Source organism: Artemia franciscana, chromosome 20 (assembly GCF_032884065.1).
Source record: "Artemia franciscana chromosome 20, ASM3288406v1, whole genome shotgun sequence".
In the NCBI taxonomy this organism is placed as follows: domain Eukaryota; kingdom Metazoa; phylum Arthropoda; class Branchiopoda; order Anostraca; family Artemiidae; genus Artemia; species Artemia franciscana.
Window position 1 is genome coordinate 10,604,739 of NC_088882.1, and position 20,674 is coordinate 10,625,412.

General features: G+C 35.7%; 2 protein-coding genes and 1 long non-coding RNA gene across 4 annotated transcripts in view; 2 read left to right on the forward strand and 1 right to left on the reverse strand.

Moving 5' to 3' along the window:
- Window positions 1-20,674, reverse strand: part of LOC136039746 (required for meiotic nuclear division protein 1 homolog) — a 103,195-nt gene that overhangs the window by 22,058 nt on the left and 60,463 nt on the right. The gene's annotated exons all lie outside the window — the stretch shown is intronic.
- The window catches only part of LOC136039744 (cysteine sulfinic acid decarboxylase-like), a 34,030-nt gene that overhangs the window by 2,837 nt on the left and 10,519 nt on the right, over window positions 1-20,674 (forward strand). For both annotated transcript variants that reach the window (XM_065723587.1, XM_065723586.1), the window contains exon 2: window positions 10,549-10,953. In XM_065723587.1, the coding sequence (XP_065579659.1) occupies window positions 10,571-10,953 (383 nt within the window). In that variant the 5' untranslated portion in view covers window positions 10,549-10,570. The remainder of the gene's footprint in view (window positions 1-10,548; window positions 10,954-20,674) is intronic.
- LOC136039748 (uncharacterized) lies at window positions 18,070-19,481 on the forward strand. The gene is made up of 2 exons (XR_010620547.1): window positions 18,070-18,252; window positions 18,891-19,481. It is a non-coding gene; the product is annotated as an uncharacterized LOC136039748 (long non-coding RNA).

Consider the following 20,674-nt stretch of genomic DNA (forward strand, 5'->3'; position numbering starts at 1 on the left):
TTATTTTTCAGAATTAACCCCCCCCCGCCAATAGAGCGGATCCGTTCCAATTATGTAAATCTCGTATGTAATATTTCTGCTTACTTTTCCCACCAAGTTTCATCCCAATCCCTCCAATCTAAGCGTCTTCCATGATTTTAGGTTTCCCCAACCCAAACTTCCCCCAATGTCACCAGATCCGGTCAGGATTTATAATAAGAGCTTTGAGACACGATATCCTTCTAAATATCAAATTTCATTGAGATCCGATCACCCATTCGTAAGTTAAAAATACCTCATTGTTTCTAATTTTTCAGAATTAACCCCTCCCCCAACTACCCCAAAGAGAGCGGATCCGTTCCGGTTATGTCAATCATGTATCTAGGACTCGTGATTATTTTTTCCACCAAGTTTCATCCCGATCCCTCCACTCTAAGTGTTTTTCAAGTTTTAGGTTTCCCCCTCCCAACTCCCCCCCCCCCAATGTCACCAGATCGAGTCGGGATTTCAAATAAGAGCTCTGAGACACGATATCCTTCTAAATATCAAATTTTATTGAGATCCGATCACCCGTTCGTAAGTTAAAAATACCTCATTTTTTTCTAATTTTTCAGAAATACCCCCCCCCCCCAACTACCCCAAAGAGAGCGGATCCGTTCCGATTATGTCAATCATGTATCTGGGACTTGTGCTTATTTTTCCCATCAAGTTTCATCCCGATCCCTCCACTCTAAGTGTTTTCAAATATTTCCGGTTTCCAAAATTTCCGGTTCCTTCCTTCAAATCCCCTCAATGTCGACGGATCTGGTCGGGATTTAAAATGAGAGCTCTGAGACACAATATCATTCCAAACATCAAATTTCATTAAGATCCCATCACCCGCTCATAAGTAAAAAATACTTCATTTTTTCTATTTTTTCCGAATTAACCGGCCCCCCCACTCCCCCCCCCCCAAGATGGTCAAATCGGGATACGCTTGCCTAATTTCATCGTCCTAGCTTACCTGGAAGTGCCTAAAGTAGCAAAACCGGGACCGACAGACAGACCGACAGAATTTGCGATTGCTATATGTCACTTGGTTAATACCAAGTGCCATAAAAAGGTGACACATATGATCATAATGAGGATTTGGATGATTATGACGATGTTATCGGCGTTGAGACAATTAAGAAGATGTTGCGATGACGTTAAGGCCGTTCATTCTGGTCATCATTGTGCTAAGATCTTAATCTTTCGACAGAAAACAATTTGAAGGTAAATCTTTGGACTCTGATCTTGCTACTTATGCAGTTTTTATCATCATTCTGCTCTGATTAGCGGTCTAAGAACAATTACGAAAATTTAATATCTTAAGCAAATCTAAGGAAAAAGAACCTGTAGACATACTTCGATTTATCCTGTTTGGCTCTAAGCTCCTCAATAAGAGCTTCACAAATGCCCAGAGCTATCGTCGATTTCCAGAAAACAGCTTCTTCACTTCCAGCAATGTATTCACAAATAGTATACAGTTTCCAGATCAATGAAAATTCTTCACTATTTTGTTGGCTCAACCATTTCGATTTTCGACCATTGGACCTAAAGAAAAAGAACCTGTAGACATACTTCGATTTATCCTGTTTGGCTCTAAGCTCCTCAATAAGAACTTCACAAATGCCCAGAGCTATCGTCGATTTCCAGAAAACAGCTTCTTCACTTCCAGCAATGTATTCACAATAGTATACAGTTTCCAGATCAATGAAAATTCTTCACTATTTTGTTGGCTCAGCCATTTCGATTTTCGACCATTGGAAGCAATTCTAAGGAAATTTGGCTCAGCCATTTCGATTTTCGACCATCGGAAGTAAATCTAAGGAAAAAGAACCTGTAGACATACTTCGATTTATCCTGCTTGGCACTAAGCTCTTCAATAAGAGCTTCACAAATACCCAGAGCTATCGTCGATTTCCAGGAAACAGCTTCTTCACTTCCAGCAATGTATTCACAAAAAGTATGCAGTTTCCAGATGCATGAAAATTCTTCACTATTTTGTTGGCTCAGCCATTTCGATTTTCGACCATTGGAAGCCATTCTAAGGAAAGTTGGCTCAGCCATTTCGATTTACGACCATTGGAAGCCATTCTAGATGACATACATTTGTTACTGGCTTAATCCCAATGGGATTTAGCTGGCGTCGAAACTTAGCTAAGGCTATTAATCTGATTAGCCATTTCTGACTAGTTCAGATATAGAATTTTCGCCTAAATTCATAAACAGTTTTTATCTATCACAGTCCATGGTAAGTAACTGTAAAGTAAGGAGCAACTCAGATTATTATCAACAGAGACTGAAAAAAAAGCACAAATGACAACAACTAATACATCAAACAAATAAACTTTTATGCTGATTCAAAACATATAAATTTCATCTGAAGTTACGCATCAACAACGAGTCGGAAAGAATTTGCACAATTTTGGAAAACAGGGGAAAACGCCCAAATAAGGCAAGCAATCTTGATGAAAATCACACCATTGAATTCAGCATGTCAGAGAATCCTATTGTACAGGTTATAAGCTCCTAACTAGATAATATGAAATTTTACATCTTCTCAAGAAGAAAGATCACGAATGTGCATTTATATATATTTTCCTCTTTTTTTATGACACAAGGTATCTACCACGTGACATATAGCGATCGCAGATTCTATCGGTCGGTCGGTCTGTCTGTCTGTCTGTCCCGGTTTTGCTACTTCAGGCACTTCCAGGTAAGCTAGGACGATGAAATTTGGCAGGCGTATCAGGAACCAGACAAGATTAAATTAAAAACTGTCGTTTCCCCGATTCAACCGTCTGGGGGGGGGCGTGGAGGGACGGTTAAATAGGAAAGTGATCGGATCTTAATGAAATTTGATGTTTGAATGGATATCATGTCTCAGAGCTCTTATTTTAAATCCTGACTGGATCCGGTGACATTGGGGGGAGTAGGTGGGGGGCCTAAAATCTTGGAAAACGCTTAGAGTGGAAGGATCAGGATGAAACTTGGTGGGAAAAATGAGCACAAGTCCTAGATACGTGATTGACATAACCGGAACGGATCCGCTCTCTTTGGGGGAGTTGGGGGGTGGTGGTGGTATTAATTCTGAAAAATCAGGTATTTTTAACTTACGAAGGAGAGATCGGATCTGAATGAAATTTCATATTTAGAAGGACCTCTTAACTCTCTTATTTTAGACTCTCTTTATTATTTCTCTCTTATTTTAAATCCCGACCGGATCCAGTGTCATTGGGGGGGGGGCGGAAATCTTGGAAGACGCTTAAAGTGGAGAGATCAGGATAAAACTTGGTGGGAAGAATAAGCACAAGTCCAAGATACGTAGCTGACATAACCAGACCGGATCCACTCTCTTTGGTGGAGTTGGGGGGGGGGGATAATTCCGAAAAATTAGAAAAAAATAGGTATTTGTAACTTACGACCGGGTGATCAGATCTTGATGAAATTTAATATTTAGAAGGATCTTATGCTTTAGAACTCTCATTTTAAATCCCGACCAGATCCGTCGACATTGAGGGGAGTTGAAGGAAGGAACCGGAAATTTTGGTAACCGGAAATATTTGACCACGCTTAGAGTGGACAGATCGGGATGAAACTTGATGGGAAGAATAAGCACAAGTTATAGATACGTGATTGATATAATTGGAACGGATCTGTTTTCTCTGGGGGAGCTGGGGGTTGTTAATTTGGAAAATTTAGAAAAAATGAGGTATTTTTAAATTAAGAACGGGTGACAGGATCTTAATGACATTTGATATCTAGAAGGAACTCGTGTCTCAGAGCTCTTATTTCAAATCCCGACCAGATCTGTTGACATTGATGGGAGTTGGAGGGAGAAACCGGAGATCTTGGAAAACGCTTATAAATGTCGTAGATACATGATTGACGTAACCGGACTTGATCCGCTCTCTGTAGGGGAGTTAGGGGTGGGGTTCAGTGCTTGGCGAGCTTGGTGCTTCTGGACGTGCTAGAACGATGAAAATTAGCCGGCGTGTCAGGGAGCTGCAAAAACTGACTTGATAAAGTGGTTTTCCCCGATTCGACCACCTGGGGGTCTGAAGGGAGAGGAAAAATTAGAAAAATTGAGGTATTTAACTTACGAGTGTGTGATCGAATCTTAATGAATTTTGAAATTTAGAAGGACCTCGTGACTCAGAGCTCTTATTTTAAATCCCAACCGGCATTAAGCCTCTGATTTTCCTTTTAAAGCAATTTATTGATTCTTAGAATTTTGCTATAGCTCATACCATATGAGCTCTTGGCTCTTCCGACCTCGTCACAAGTGCCATATGAGCTCTTAGCTATTGTTTTCTCCAGAGGGTGACTGTATCGACCTACTAAAAAAAAAAAAAATTCTATCGGAAAGTTCATGGCAACCAACTGTGAGTAAGGACACAAGTATAACAGTTCGAAATAGGGATGAAACCTTTTAATCGAGAGTGAACATGTATACAATTTTTAACTGGATATTTCGAACACATATACAGTGTTCACTATCAATGTTACGTTAAAAAGAGTTTTACTGCTGATAATAAACACTATGTGTTCGAAATATCCAGTTAAAAATTCTATATCTGTTCACTGTCGATTAAAAGGTTTCATTCCTATTTTGAACTGTTATACTTTCGTCATGGAAAGGCAGTGTGGTCTTCAAAGTTATCTACGGTAAGTAAGGACCTGGCTAAAAGTAATCGAGATTCCAAAAAAGGAGCTTTGACAACAATGTACAGAGACTGCTTCAAAAGATTCTGCTTTTTGTGGTATTTCTAAATATACCAAATTTTAAAGCTAGTTTATATATATCAAGTTTAAAGCTAACTACCAAAAACTAAAAGCCTGATAAATATGGATGATTTTTGAAAAAAAAAGGAAAAAACACCTCCAAAAGACCAGAAGAGCTTGTTGAAAATTACATTTGATACCAATATATACATCAAAAGAATCGAATTTTTATACTGATTGAAGTATAAAAGTTTCATCAAGTTTAGTTTTACCTATCAGAAGTTACGAGCCTGAGAAAATGTGCCTTATTTTCGAAAAAAGGGTGAAACACCCCTTAAAACTCATTGAATCTGAATGAACCAGAGAACCATACTGTAGAGGTTTCAAGCTCTTATCTGCAAAAATGTTGAATCTTGTATTTTTTGCCAGAAGAAAAGATCACGGATGCGTGTTTATTCGTTTTTGTTGTTGTTATTGTTTTTTCAGGGGTGATCGTGTCGACCCAGTGGTCCTATGTCGCGAGAGGGCTCATTTTGACGGAAATTAAAAGTTCTAGTGCTCTTTTTAAGTAACCAAAAAATTGGAGGGCAACTAGACCCCCTCCCACGCTCACTGATTCTTAGTCACCGGATCAAAATTTTGAAGTAGCCATTTTGTTCAGCATAGTCGGAAAATCTAATAACTATGTCTTTGAGGACGACTTAATCCCCCACAGTCTCCGGGGAAGGGCTTCAAGCTATGAACTTTGTCCATTGTTTACATATAGTATTGGTTATAGAATAGAATATATTTATTCACTACAATAGCCGGAGCTAGCATTAGCATGTCATGACAAAAATAATTTATACCTTCAAAAACACTCACAGGAAAATTTAATCAAACAATATATTAATCAAACATTAAATATCAGTCGCGTCAATATTATTAAAATGACGGGTAAAGTATGGAACAAATGATTTGCGATATCTCTCAGTACTATATGCTGAGCAAGTCAGTAACTGTGGACAATTGTTTTTTATTTGTCGAAGTCTAGTAACTGGTCCTCCAGTTGGGGGGCTCGCAAAGTTGGGTAGTAGACGACAATGAGCTGGGGAATTTAAACAATTTAGTCCAAATCTATATGTTAAGCCATGTCTACGACTATCAAGTGAGTCCAAATTGAGTTGGGGGAAGTATACTGACGTTTTTCAGGGGGGATTTTTCCTGGTGGTAGGGGGTCGGGGGAAGGGGTTTACGTGATAGGATTTTTCAAAATCCTCAGTAATGAGGGTGTTCGTCCCCTCGTCAATACATCACTCTTTACGCTAAAGTATTTTTAGTAATTTCAAAAGAGCTACTTATTCTAATTAAACGGCCTTGGTGATTCAGGAATCATTCTTAAAGAATTGGAAAAAAATTCGAACTTTAGTGTAAAGAGTGAGGTATTGACGAGGGAGCAAACCTCCTCGTATACGTAATAAAAATGTACGCTCTTAATGGTTCATCATAGTGCTACTGTAGTGTTAGAAACAGTGTTGGCTTTTCACGCGCTTGCCATCAAAATCGGAAACAACGACCACAGGTTTGTTTTCAAATAATTTATTTTATTAATCAAGTTCTTTTCCAAGTTCTTGGAATGGGATAAATGCTCATTTTGTATCTGTAAATTTAACTGTAACCCTGCAGTAACCATTTTCAGTGCATTTTGTTATAGACAGTAAGCTTCAGATATTAAATTGCTTCAAGATTGGTGCTAATTTCAAATCTGTCGAATCTCTAGGATTTTAAGCAAAAACTTCACGGATGCTGACTAAAATCTGAAAATAGATATTTATCTGTACATAGATAATCGCACTCATGAAGCCCTGTTCCCGTTTGTGAATCTCCAAGAACTTCCACAAGTTTGGATGATGGCAGTTAATGGAACCATGGATCCGAAAGTGCCAGCCTTCCACCGAATTGTTAGATCAGGGAAGGCTCTGGGTGTATCAATCGTACATATTCCAAAGGCAAGGAGGAAATAGGGGGGGTGGCCCTTTGGCCACCTTGGAAATAAGGAGCAATATTAAAACTTAAAGCAAATAGAAATTATTACGTATATGAAGGGGTTCGTCTCCTCCTCAATACCACGCTCTTTGGCTAAAGTATTGTTAGTAATTTCAAAAGAGCTATTTATTCTAATTAAACGGTCTTTGTGATTAAGGGGTCGTTCTTAAAGAATTGGAACATAATTCGAACTTAAGTGTAAAGAGCGAGGTATTGATGAGGGGGCAAACCCCCTCATATACGTAATAAAAATATACGAATATAGAAGTTCGTTACGTAAGTTAATTTGTAAGTTACGTATATTTATTACTAATAAAAATGTTCGTAAATTAAATTAAAAGTAAAAAAAAACTAGATGGCAAATAGGCCCCCGCCCCTTTTTTCTCAGAATCGTCCGATCAAAACTTTGAGAAAGCTATTTAGCCAAAAAAAAGTAAAATTAATTTGCAAATTTATTTTTAATTATTCATGTACGGTGAAACAAAATCAAAACCTGCATTACTTCAAAAAAGTTCAGAAATTAAATAAAAAACAAGTTTTTTTTTAACTGAAAATAAGAAGCGACATCAAAAATTAAAACGAACATAAATTATTCCATATATGAAAGGGGCTGTCCCCTCCTCAACGCCCCGCTCTTTACGCTAAAATTTGACTCTTTCTGACAACTCTACTTTTTAAAAATATTTAAAACTTTAGCGTAAAGAGCGGGGCGTTGTTTCCTGTTTCTCTTCTTCTCTAAAAAAAAACAACGTAAAAACGGGTAATAAATGCTACAGACTCCATCGGTTACTTCATTTTTATTATATAAAATAGAAAGTAGTGCCTCAATAAACCACTTTCCGCCATTTTGTGCTGCACAATCCATTTTCGCCCAAATTGGGCCAAAATATCATAAGACCCCAAACTTTTATTTAATACCCCAATTTTATTATAGCACTCCGACAGACATAATATATATGTCTAACCAATTTTTATTTCTTACCTTGAGTTTTTTTTTTGCGAAAAACTTTCCGTGTATGAGATCTAGCAATTTAATTTATCCAGTTGGTTTGAGAGTATACACCGTGAAAAGAAAGTACATAAATACCTTATGATACATCTTTACTTTCTTTTCTCGTGATCGCAGCGACAGCTGCAACCTAGTATAAAGCGAACCATGGCCAATAGTAAGCAAAGATTTAAAAATATGTTTTTATAAAAAAAAACTACTTAGCGAGAAAAACCTCCATTTATAGCTGAGTTAGGAATGTTAACTACTATTTCGATTACACTTGATGGTAAAATGTTATTTTGAAATCAAATTTAAAGGCATTTTGAAAAAGAGACCCCTCGAATTTATCTAGAGAAACTGATTTTGATGAAAGCATAAATGTTAGGAGATAGTCATTACAAAGAAGATTGTGGGAGGTTAACAACACTGAATACGATAGAATATTAAAAAGCACAAACAGTCTGATTGGTTGGCAAGAAAACATCTCCGATCAGCCGCGACGCAGAGAAACCGAGACAGACCTCTTGTTTATTGTTGACAGTTCACCTATTTGACAGACTACAGTGAGCATATATATATATATATATATATATATATATATATATATATATATATATATATATGTGTGTGTGTGTGTGTGTGTGTGTGTGTGTGTGTTTAAATAAAACGAGAAAGTATAAATATGCCTAATAAATAATCCGTAGTTAATAAGACTGACTAACCGTAGGAGCCTGAGATTCGTACAGATGCGTCTTGGAAAATTCAAACATGCCTTCAGAAATGGTCTACAGCAAATAAACTCTGTTGATTCACTTTTTCGTCAAGCCTCAAAACTTGTGTATAATATCCTCAAGGGTCGATTCTATGGCAAGTACTCCTTCTAATTTATGTAAATAACCTATCTTTCGCGGTTAAAAATGAGAAAACCTTGTATTGCAGTCATCCATGTGATCTGGAATTTTCCCGTGTTCATAGTCATGGTTTGCATTCTTAGAATTCTGTTTTGCTTTTGCCGAGATTGAGTCTGGTACAAATGAGGTTCGTGAAAGCATAAAATATGCCATAAGAAATAATCCATTGCTTTGAAGCATTCAACACAGGACCGGTGTACCGGATGTATTTATGGAAATAATACACGCTAAAGAATTTAAAACTAAATATGGGTCGAGACAAGAAGAGGAAGAAAAAACTAGTTTCTATTTTGACTTTTATTCTATATATGTCGAAGGCTCAATCAATTATTCGTGAAAATCAAGTTCGAAATAAAATATATAGTCATTTACTATGGGCAGGCGGCAGATTCCAGTTCTATGATCCTATGCTAAACGTAGATTCAGTTAGATTTTTTAAACATTGTCCTTTTTTTAATGGAATTCAGAGTTAAATTACTAGGATCAAAAGGATCCTGCATGTTATTGCCTAAGAATATTGTAACTTGTAACTGCAATTTTTTCACCTCATTTATAACGGATCGAGAAATGGAGAGCGTTTGAAGGAAAAAAAAATAACTCGGAAGATACTTTTGCCACAAAAAGTGTATCAAAGACTAAAAGTGGATTATATTCTTATTTGTGGCAGCTATAACGCTGTTTGGCCGAAGAAGTGCAAGAAATTGCAAATATGCCACTTAAAATATGGATGGTTGTAAATAATCATGATTTGTTTTCTCTTCTTGACGATTTCAAAGAAAGTGATTGGAAATTAAACAAAAGTAAGTGAACACGCACCCGTGATTTGTCTTCTGGCAAAAAATACGAAATTCCACATTTTTGTAGATAGAAGCTTGAAATTTTTGCTATAGGGTTCTCTGATACGCCGAATGCGATGGTGTGATTTTCGTTAAGATTCTATGACTTTTAGGGGGTGTTTCCCCCTATTTTCCAAAATAAGGCAAATTTTCTCAGGCTCGTAACTTTTGATGACAAAGACTAAATTTGATGAAACTTATATATTTAGAATCAGCATGAAAATCTGATTCTTTTGATGTATCTTTTAGCATCTAAATTCCGTTTTTTAGAGTTTCGTTTACTATTGAGCCGGGTCGCTCCTTACTACAGTTCGTTACCACGAACTGTTTGACTAAATATGTTACCAGGCACGTATGCAGAAATTTGTTTCGAAAGGGCCGTACTTTTTTGTGGAAGGGGTCTTCAAAAACCAAAACAGGGCGAGGGATCACGTGCAAAGTATTAAGGGAAAGAAAATTATAGAAGACAACACTAAGCTGAGGTTTATTATTACATTTATAGTGTAATAACATTTATATTTTTTTGTAATTTATTAACTTATAATTATAATTTATTAAGATTTATAATGTTTATTAAATTAAACATTATTTGTTTCTTTAAATGTGCTGATATCGGAATATAAATGTGTTTATATCCTGTATGGACTCTGGTGCGTTTTCAAAGAGCTTCATTCAGAAAAACTCTTCTGACAAATGTGACAATCATATGGTCTCTTCCCTGTATCCACTCTTTGATGCCTATCCAACTTGCATGATGTTGTATAGGCTATTGGATCTGTTACGTTTTTACATTGTTACATTTAAGCTTGAAATTATAATCCTGTGTTATACATTAAATTACGTGGATATTAATCAGTGGAAAAATTTTGCCAGAAAAAATAAAATGCAAATAAAAAATAAAAATTACCTATCGAGCAAATCTCTATGTTTGCTGAACCATCCTGCTCCTTATCTTTACAGGCGAGTAGACTTGTTTAATTTATTTATAAAAAAAATTGTAGAACTATTAATTACTTTTTCTGCGTACAAGTAACAATGGATAATTTTTTTCTCCCAGGAGAAATTTCACCAATAAAGCCATGGCAAGCCTGAGCCGAGAAGCATTGCAACAAGAGAACAAATTCGTAATGGAAACAGCAAAATTGATTGAAAAGGAAATATTAAGTTCACCCCCAACAAGAAAGGAGAAAGTTATCAATTTTCTTCACCCCCAGGAACTGATTGATAGGGTGGATTTTAAACTCAATGAAAGTGGTATGAATCAAGAGCAATTATTGAAATTATGCAAAGATGCAATTAAATACTCCGTGAGAACGTCCAATCCCATGTTTGTAAACCAATTGTATCACGCGGCAGATCCATACAGTTTAGCAGGATCATGGCTCACAGAAGCGTTAAACACAAATCAACACACGTTTGAAGCAGCACCGTTCTTTATTGTCCTTGAACAACTTTTATTAAGGTATATAGATTATCTCCAATAATATTTCAGTAAGAGACAATGGTGCTTGTGTATTATTCAGAACACACTCAATGAGTGAAGTTAGGTTCTTTCGTGAAACAAACTACGATGCTGTTACATTTTATGAGAAAAACCGGTTTCATAGCAACAAAGACAAACTCAATTTAGTTTGCTATGCATAGTGATAGAAGATAGTATCTGAACATGGATTTTGAAATGAAGATTTGGGATTTGCCAAAGACTGAAAAAGAGGCAATTATATTTTTCCAGGATAAGGGGTTGTTGCCCATAACAAAATAGAGCGTCAATGGATACAACATAACTTTATACTCTAGCGAGAAGGAACATTACGAGAAAGAAGGCATAGTAATAGAAGATACTTAACCTAACCTAACTTCACTTATTGAGTGTGTTCTGAATAAAACACAAGTACCGAAACAAGTCTTTTGTAAGCATTAAGCAGCGCCTTCATTTATATGAATTTAAAAAAAAAGTCCGAAACCCCTCGAAAGTGGCATCGAAACGAAAGGTACACCACTGGAAGCACCATTGTCGAAAATCCCATACAGGATTTTTACAATCCCCCCTTGAGTAACAAGGAAAATCACTTTTTTACATGGGTAGAATTGACGTCAAGGCCGTATCCGGGATTTTTGTTCGATGGGAGGGGGAGGAGGGTTACAAAAAACTAAAAACACATAAAAAATTTGTTTATATGCGTTTTTGTTATGTTTTTACGAGTTGGACAAACTTTTAGAAGGGGTTAAACCTCCTACCCCCCCCCCACAGGATACGGCCATGACTGACATGACACTTTTTTCTTTCTTTTCTTCTACTACAAAGGACGAGTATGACTTATAGATGAAACTTGTGTCGAGTTTCAACAGGTTGTTTTCTTGACAACCAGAATCAAAAGTTATCTTCTATTAAATATTAACAATTTAGCTTACAATGCAATGAAAGTCCCCCGTTTTGAAACACACTCACTGGATGTAGACATTAGCTTCTTCAAGAAAAAAGAAAAGAGTAAATTATCCCATATTTAGGATGCTTGAAAAATTAGGTGAGATTATGGAACATGCACCATGATCAAAATTACACACTAGATAATATTAGTATGTAATTTGACAGGCATACAAACAGGAATAAGAACAATCACTTTTTGTACTTTATGTTACCACTACTACTACTAATACTACTAACAACAGCTCACTGCAGCACCAAGCCGCCTGAGACCAACACAGCTATGCACACTCCATTCCAATCTATTCGAAGCCTCCCTCTTTACGTCCTCCCGAGAAGTTCCTATTTCCCTTAAATCTTTCCTTACAACATTGTCCCATCCCATTCAAAACACCCAGCTCTTCGTTTGGCCATAGCCGGTTGGCCGACAAGGACACTCTTCGGGAATCTGTCATTCTTCATCCGCAGAACATGTCCCAGGCATCTCATCCTTTCTCTTATTATAGCCGCAGAAAGCGGGATTGAATCGCTTTCTTCATACAGCGCAATACTTGAGGTCCGGCCAGTCAGTCGGGTGCCGAAAACAATCCGCAGACCGTTTCTCTGGAAATGGTCTGCGGTAGTGTGCGGTCTGGTGGAGAGGTAGTGTTGGGTACCAAAAAGATCCATCAAGTGGATATCTTCCCTTACCTAGGTAGTATTAGAATAACCTTAGATAACTAAGTAGAATAACCAGAGTCCTGGGCGATTTTTCACAGCTGAAGAAGTTTGGGAGAATAGCAAGATAAGCTTGCGAACCAAGATTAGAATAGAGGAAGCGCACTTCGTACAGCGCACTCCTTGAGGTCCGGCTAGTCAGTCGGGTGCCCAAAAGAATCCGCAGACAATTTCTCTGAAAAACATCTAGTAAATCCTCCTCTGTTTCTCGGAGTGCCCACGCTTCAGAACTATACTTGACCACTGTCATCACAATAACTTCCAACATTATAATCTTGGTTCGCAGATTTACCTTCCTATAATTTCAAACTTTCTATCTTTTCAAAAATTGGTACTTCATTACTCCTGCTCTTATAAAATATTATTTTTTCAACCAACTGATCCCCTCTCAAAAGTCTAGACCTCTATACAGAACGGTATGAAAATTTCACAATTAAATGAATAAGTTAAAAGTAGCCTTATTTAAATTACGAAAAAAACGCATATGCACATTTCCGTCTCAACATCTCCCTTTCTAAGCAACAAGGTTGGCGAGTAAAATCCTTAGTTAGAAATATATGTAAAATTTATAAAATATTCTTGTTACAGGATTTAGCAGCACAAAAATATTGTTAAATTTATGCACGGAGGAGCCTTCTGAAACAAAGAAATATTTCCATAGACGCAAACAGTTCCAACCGTTGGTAGAGGAAGAGGAGAGTAATGAATAAAAATTGGTCATAGAGAAGTTAAATTAATATAGAGCCAATACTCCGTTTGCCCACCCCCTCCCTAATTTTGAAAATACTTTCTTGGGCAATTTTCATTGAAATGTGTTTTTTTTGTATTTTCGTCAATAAAAATGAAAAAAAAAATAACGTAATTGCCCCTCCTATATTAAAAAAATACCTCTGCCCTTACATTTTCTATGAAGAAGGGGGACAATACCAGGTGGATATCCTCCTTCCCCTTACTCCCTATTTGTAGGTGTGGTTGTGTCGGACCTTGGCGTTAATTTGTTTCGAATTGAGCATTTACTGTTTACATCCAGGTCAATCCTTTCCATAGAAACTCCCCGCAAAAGATTTCACAGTTAGAAACATATTCACTGGAAATGAACGTCCTGTTCGTTAGAAATAAAAAAAAAGAGATTTATGTACGTAAACTGGTCTAAATTTAGGTTGCTTCTTGATAAAATCTGACAGCTGAAACGGTCCCTTTTCCATACTAATAATAAACCAAATCACCAGTCAAAAAATCTTGAAAAAACACAAACATGACGCAATTTAACAGGACAAGAGACAATTTAAAATATATGTCAAAGTAATATATATGACAAATCGGACGCAGTAGGCTAATTCAAAAGGCGTTACAAGACAATTGCATTAGACTGAAATTCTGCCTATATTCTTAAATTCAATCTACTTAAATCAACTTCTACATGATTTATTCAATCTATTTTCTTTGATCCTAATTAATTTTTTATATACGTTTACGTAAGGGCACATCGGAGGGTGGGGGGTTGCACCGGGTTTACCCGCCCCAAAAATTTTTTTGCCTGACCCCGTAAATACGTATTGAAAATGCATATAAAAATTGTCTGATGCGTTTTTAAAGTACCCCCTCCCCGCAAAAAAAAATCCTGGATACACCCTTGCATTCATGTCTTTAAACATCAAGTCTTATGAAATGCTAAAGAGCCAATTTTTCTCTAAAATATATGCTTTTATATTTATCAAAAGCAATAACTCAACAGTAAAATAGCATTGTCGAGCTATTGAGTTCAACAACTTTTAATAACTATTTTTTTTTTAGGTAGGAAGGTATGATAATAGCCAAAGTTTTTGTTCGGGGCTCGGGGGAGGGATACAAAAACTGTAAAACATATCAAAATTTATTTATATGTATTGTCGTTATGTTTTTACGAGCCGAACAAAAAATTCGAAAAACGTTACCAAAACGAATAATTTCTAGGAGGTTTTGAGAGTTGAGTGTACAAGAATAGGTTTGGAAATTAATATTACGAAGACAAAGTCGCTAAGACTGGGAATAAGTGATGGTGAAGAGGTAGTGTTGGGTACCAAAACGATCCATCAAGTGGATATCTTCACTTACCTAGGTAGTATTAGAATAACCTTAGATAACTAAGTAGAATAGCCAAGGTCCTGGGTAATTTTTCACAGTTGAAGAAGTTCGGGAGAATAGCAAAATAAGCCTGCGAACCAAGATTAGAATAGAGGAAGCTACAATGATAACAGCGGTAAAGCAGGGTTTTGAAACGTGGGTGCTCCTAAGAGGTTAGAGGATTTACTAGATATTTTCCAGAGGAGTTGTCTACGAATTATTTTGGGTACCCTTCTGACTGACAGTATTTCAAACAGCAAGCTGTTAGAAAAATTTGACTATATCCTGCTATCTAGGGCTATAAGGAGAGAAGGGCTGAGATGGCTAAGATACGTTCTACGGATGAAGAATGACAGACCAAAGGTCGTCCTTTTCCGCCAACCATCTAGGGCCCAATGGAAAGCTGGTCGTCCCTAAATAGAACGCGTAAGGAAGGATTTAAGGGACAGTGGAACTTCTAGGGAGGGTGCAAGGAGTGAGTCCTAGATTAGATTTGGATGGAGCAGGAGTGTGCGTAGCTGTGTTAGTCTCAGGCGGCTTAATGCTGCAGAGTTGTTATCAGCAGTACAAGTAGTATGAATTACATATTTAAACAAAGGTTTCTTTGTTTATAAAGAAAGCAAGCACCTTTCTTGACAGAACGTTTCTATTTAGGGGTTTGCTCAGGGGCGTAATGTGCTATGGGGCAGGGGGGGGGCAATTACCACTCCCAGACCTCGGCTTGCCCCCCCCCCCAGACCCGAGTTCGCCCCCCCCCCCGCCCTGCTGAAATTTATTTTCTTCAAAAATCTTGTCAAAACTAAGATACGCCTGCATAGTTTAAGCATAAACAGAAACGGATTGTTTTTTTGTTTTTTTTTAGTGTATATTTACCTTTATAGTACTATAAAGTATTTTTATAGTACTTTCATAGTACCATGTATTACTTTCATGTCACCAAATGGCTCATTTTTAGTTTTTACCGTCATTTTCCCTTGATTTGGAAAAATTGGCTCCAACTCTGCCCCCCCCCCCAGGATTTTGACGAAATAACGCCACTGGTTTTGCCATACCAGACGTTTTTGAAATAGGCATCTTTAAGTAGACATTAAATAAAAAAAAACAAGTTTTTTCAACTGAAAGTAAGGAGCGACATTAAAATTTAAAACGAACAGAAACTACTTCGCATATGAAAGGGGCTGCTTCCTCATCAACGCCCCGTTCTTTTCATTAAAGTTTGACTCTTTCTCTCAACTCTTCTTTTTAAAACAGTAAAAAACTTTAGCGTAAAGAGCGGGGCGTTGATGAGGAAGCAGCCCCTTTCATGTACGAAGTAATTTCTGTTAGTTTTAAATTTTAATGTCGCTCCTTACTTTCAGTTGAAAAAACTTGTTTTTTTTATTTAATTTCTGAACGTTTTTGAATCAATGCATGTTTTGATTTTGGGTCTCCGCAGAGGAATAATTAAAACGAAATTTGCATATTTTTTTTTTTTTTTTTTGGCTAAATGGCTTTCTCATAATTTTGATCGAACGATTTTGATAAAAAAGAGCGGGGGAGGAACCCTAGTTGCCCTCCAATTTTTTGGTTAATTAAAAAGGCAACTAGAACTTTTAATTTTTTACGAATCTTTTTATTAGTAAAAGATATAATTTTGTCCCAATTCATTAAGAATGACCCCTGAATCACAAAAGCCGTAGAATAAATAGTTGACATTACTAAAAATACTTTAGCATAAAGAGCGATTTATTAGGAGGAGGTGATCCCCTCATATGGGTAATAATTTCTGTTCGTTTTAAGTTTTAATGCTGCTCCCTACTTCCAGCTGAAAAAACTTTTTCATATTTATTTTTTCATTGTTTTTTTTTAAGTAATGCTAGTAAATCCTGCGCTCCCTTCATGGAAATTTTCTTCCCCCATGACAAATTCCTCGATGGAAAGCTCCTTCAGAATATCCCCCTCTTCTCAACCCCTCCCCCAATCAAAATTGTACGCCTGTACACTTCCCAATAACCATTACTATATGTAAGCACTGGTCAAAGTTTGTAACTTGTAGCCCCTCCCACGGGGACTCTGGGGGAGTAAGTCGTCTCCAAAGTCATAGTTATAAGGAATTTCGACTACTCTGAATAAAATGGCTATCTCAGTATTTTGATCAGTTGACTTTGGGAAAATAATTAGCGTGGGAGGGGCCTAGATGCCCTCCAATTTTTTGGTCACTTAAAAAGGTCACTAGAACTTTTCATTTCCGTTATAATGAGCCCTCTCGCAACATTCTAGGACAACTGGGTCGATACGATCACCCCTGGGGAAAAAAAAACAACAAAAAAACAAACCAACAAATAAACACGCATCCGTGATCTGTCTTCTGGCAAAAAATACAAAATCCCACATTTTTGTAGATAGGAGCTTGAAACTTCTACAGTAGGGTTCTCTGATACGCTGAATCTGATGGTGTAATTTTCTATGTCGTTAAGATTCTATGACTTTTAGGGGGTGTTTCCCCCTATTTTCTAAAATAAGGCAAATTTTCTCAGGCTCGTAACTTTTGATGGGTAAGACTAAACTTGATGAAACTTATATATTTGAAATCAGCATTAAAATGCAATTCTTTTGATGTAGCTACTGATATCAAAATTCCATTTTTTAGAGTTTTGGTTACTATTGAGCCGGGTCGCTCCTTACTACAGTTCGTTACCACGAACTGTTTGATTACCACGAACTGTTTGATTATTAGTGAGTTTAAAATAGCATACCAGAATTATATTTTTTAAACTGTTGAAGGTCTTGGTTTTGACAATGAGTTAATTTTATAAGTGAAAACGATAATAGAAAACGTCTTATTTTAAGAAAAATAAATGAAAAGCTAATTTTGGTCTGAGTCATTATTCTTTATTTTGAAAATGACATTTGAATTTCAGGGTCCAAATAACTCAAACGGTTGGTTTTACCTTATTTTTTCATCAGTATCATCACTCAAGGGTGCTTAAACAAAAATTATGTGATAATAACGGGAAAAAAATTCATACCATAAATGTATATAAACGCAGCATGTAGTATTTCGCTATATAAACAAAATTAGTAACTAAATTAGAGCTAATATTCTTATGAAAATATTTGTTTTTGAATTTATCAAAATCAAAGTTTAATAGAAACAACTGCTAGTACATTTCTGATAGAATCAACAATAATTATTTCAATGAAAATTTTGTAATGTCAAAGGATTATTATAAAACCTAGTTGGTTGGGGCGCCTCGCACCCCCCACAAGCCCCCCCGCGCGCGTAAGTCGTTACGCGCCATATTAGTTACGCGCCATTGTAGTTGTGTCCCTGTGTCCCACCTGTGAACATATATCTATATATATAAAAATAAGTTGTCTGTCTGTGGATGTGTGGATGGGTCAGGTGACGTCACCTGAAAAAACTGGATCAGGTGACGTCAAAACTGAAAAAACTAAAAAAAGGCAAAAACTACAAAAAAAACTAAAAACTAATAAAAAAAATAAAAAAGCTAAAAAACTAAAAAAACTATAAAGGTAAAAACCAATAAAAAACTAAAAAAAAAAACTGAAAAAACTAAAAAAAGGCAAAAACTACAAAAAAAAACTAAAAACTAATAAAAAAAGTAAAAAAGCTAAAAAACTAAAAAAACTAAAAAAACTAAAAAAAGGTAAAAAACTAAAAAAAATAAAAAATAAAAAAAAACTAAAAAAAAGGAAAAAACTGAAAAATAAGCTAAAATAAAGGTAAAAACCAATAAAAAACTAAAAAGAAAAAAAGGAAAAAACTAATAAATGACGACACTCAAAAGAGAAAGCGACCAGGACAAAAGGAATGTTCGATTAGCAATCAACAAAGCACCGGGACACAGGGAGTATAAATGACGACCAGGACATAAGTAAAAAAAAAAACTATCTATATATATAAAAATAAGTTGTCAAACTAAAAAAAGGCAAAAACTACAAAAAAAACTAAAAACTAATAAAAAAGCTAAAAAACTAAAAAAACTAAAAAAAAGGCAAAAACTACAAAAAAAACTAAAAACTAATAAAAAAAATAAAAAAGCTAAAAAACTAAAAAAACTAAAAAAACTAAAAAAAGGTAAAAAACTAAAAAAACTAAAAACTAAAAAAAACTAAAAAAGGAAAAAACTGAAAAATAAGCTAAAATAAAGGTAAAAACCAATAAAAAACTAAAAAAAAAACTGAAAAAACTAAAAAAAGGCAAAAACTACAAAAAAACTAAAAACTAATAAAAAAAGTAAAAAAGCTAAAAAACTAAAAAAACTAAAAAAAGGTAAAAAACTAAAAAAAATAAAAAATAAAAAAAAAATAAAAAAAAAAGGAAAAAACTGAAAAATAAGCTAACATAAAGGTAAAAACCAATAAAAACTAAAAAGAAAAAAAGGAAAAAACTAAAAAAAATTTTCATCTAAAAAACTAAAAAAAACTAAAAAAGGTAAAAACTAAAAGAACTAAAAAAGAAAAAAATAAATGACGACACTCAAAGAGAAAGCGACCAGGACAAAAGGAATGTTCGATTAGCAATCAACAAAGCACCGGGACATAGGGAGTATAAATGACGACCAGGACATAAGTAAAAAAAAAATTAACAAAACTAAAAAGAAGGTAAAAACTACAAAAAAACTAAAAAGAAAAAAAAACTAAAAACTAATAAAAAAACTAAAAAATCTAAAAATCTAAATAAACTAAAAAAGAAAAAAAAAGGAAAAAAATAAAGGAGAAAAACAAAACTAAAAAACGAATGTATATACAGACCGGTACACCGGGATACAAATGACGACCGGGACACAGGGAATATAAATGACGACCGGGACACAGGGACACAACTACAACGGGGACACCGGGGGAAACAGGGGGATATAAATGACGACCGGGACAAAAAAACTAAAAAGAAAAAAAAACTAAAAACTAATAAAAAAACTAAAAAATCTAAAATCTAAATAAGCTAAAAAAGAAAAAAAAAGGAAAAAAATAAAGGAGAAAAACAAAACTAAAAAACGAATGTATATACAGACCGGGACACCGGGATACAAATGACGACCGGGACACAGGGAATATAAATGACGACCGGGACACAGGGACACAACTACAACGGGGACACCGGAGGAAACAGGGGGATGTAAATGACGACCGGGACACCGGGACAGGGAATGGTCGATTAGCTCAGACAAAGTTCGTAAAGTCATTCGCAAAGTGTGTTTCCGTAAAGTTTTCACCGCTCATATGAGTCTTGTACTTTACGTGCGTTTTGAGCAGCAAACTATTCAAATTTCTGAATCATTTCATATTTTGGAGAAAAAGTCCTGAAGAAATAACGAGCATGGGGTGTGAGTATAGTTTAATGAGGCATAAGGGGTTGTTACATATTCTGTTTTCAAGATCAAGAATATCAAGATTCCCTGGTCTTTCAGTTTTGTAAACTGATGGTACATAACACTGCTGATCTCTTTGAATATGATTTTAATGCAGATCCTGTCTTTGTGTTTTCCTTGAGAAGACTGGTATATGACAGGCTTTCCTCGGACTAAAGAAATCAGCATATCTTCAGTTTCTTGATTCCACATTTCCAAATCTGTTTAAAAGTTTTGCTCTTGAACTCTTTCCCTATCGGTCAACTTTATGAACTTTACAAAAAAAGTTAACTAAAGTTTAACTTTAATGCTTGCTTACGTAAAGGTTTACGGAAGATTAACGAAGTAATTTTACGAACTTAACGAATGCCATCTGAGCCGTCCTTTAGTCTAAAACATATCCTCAAACCATTCATTTGTAAAACAGTTAGCCTACTACAGTGCAACGGCTATAGGACTCTCCTCTTATTCATCCTAAAAGCTCTAACAAAGAGAACTGAGTCCAGTGAAAAAAAAGCCAATGCCATCTAGCGTTTGGCGTTTCTTGGTTTTTATCAGCGTGATAATAAGGCAAAATTAGTGTA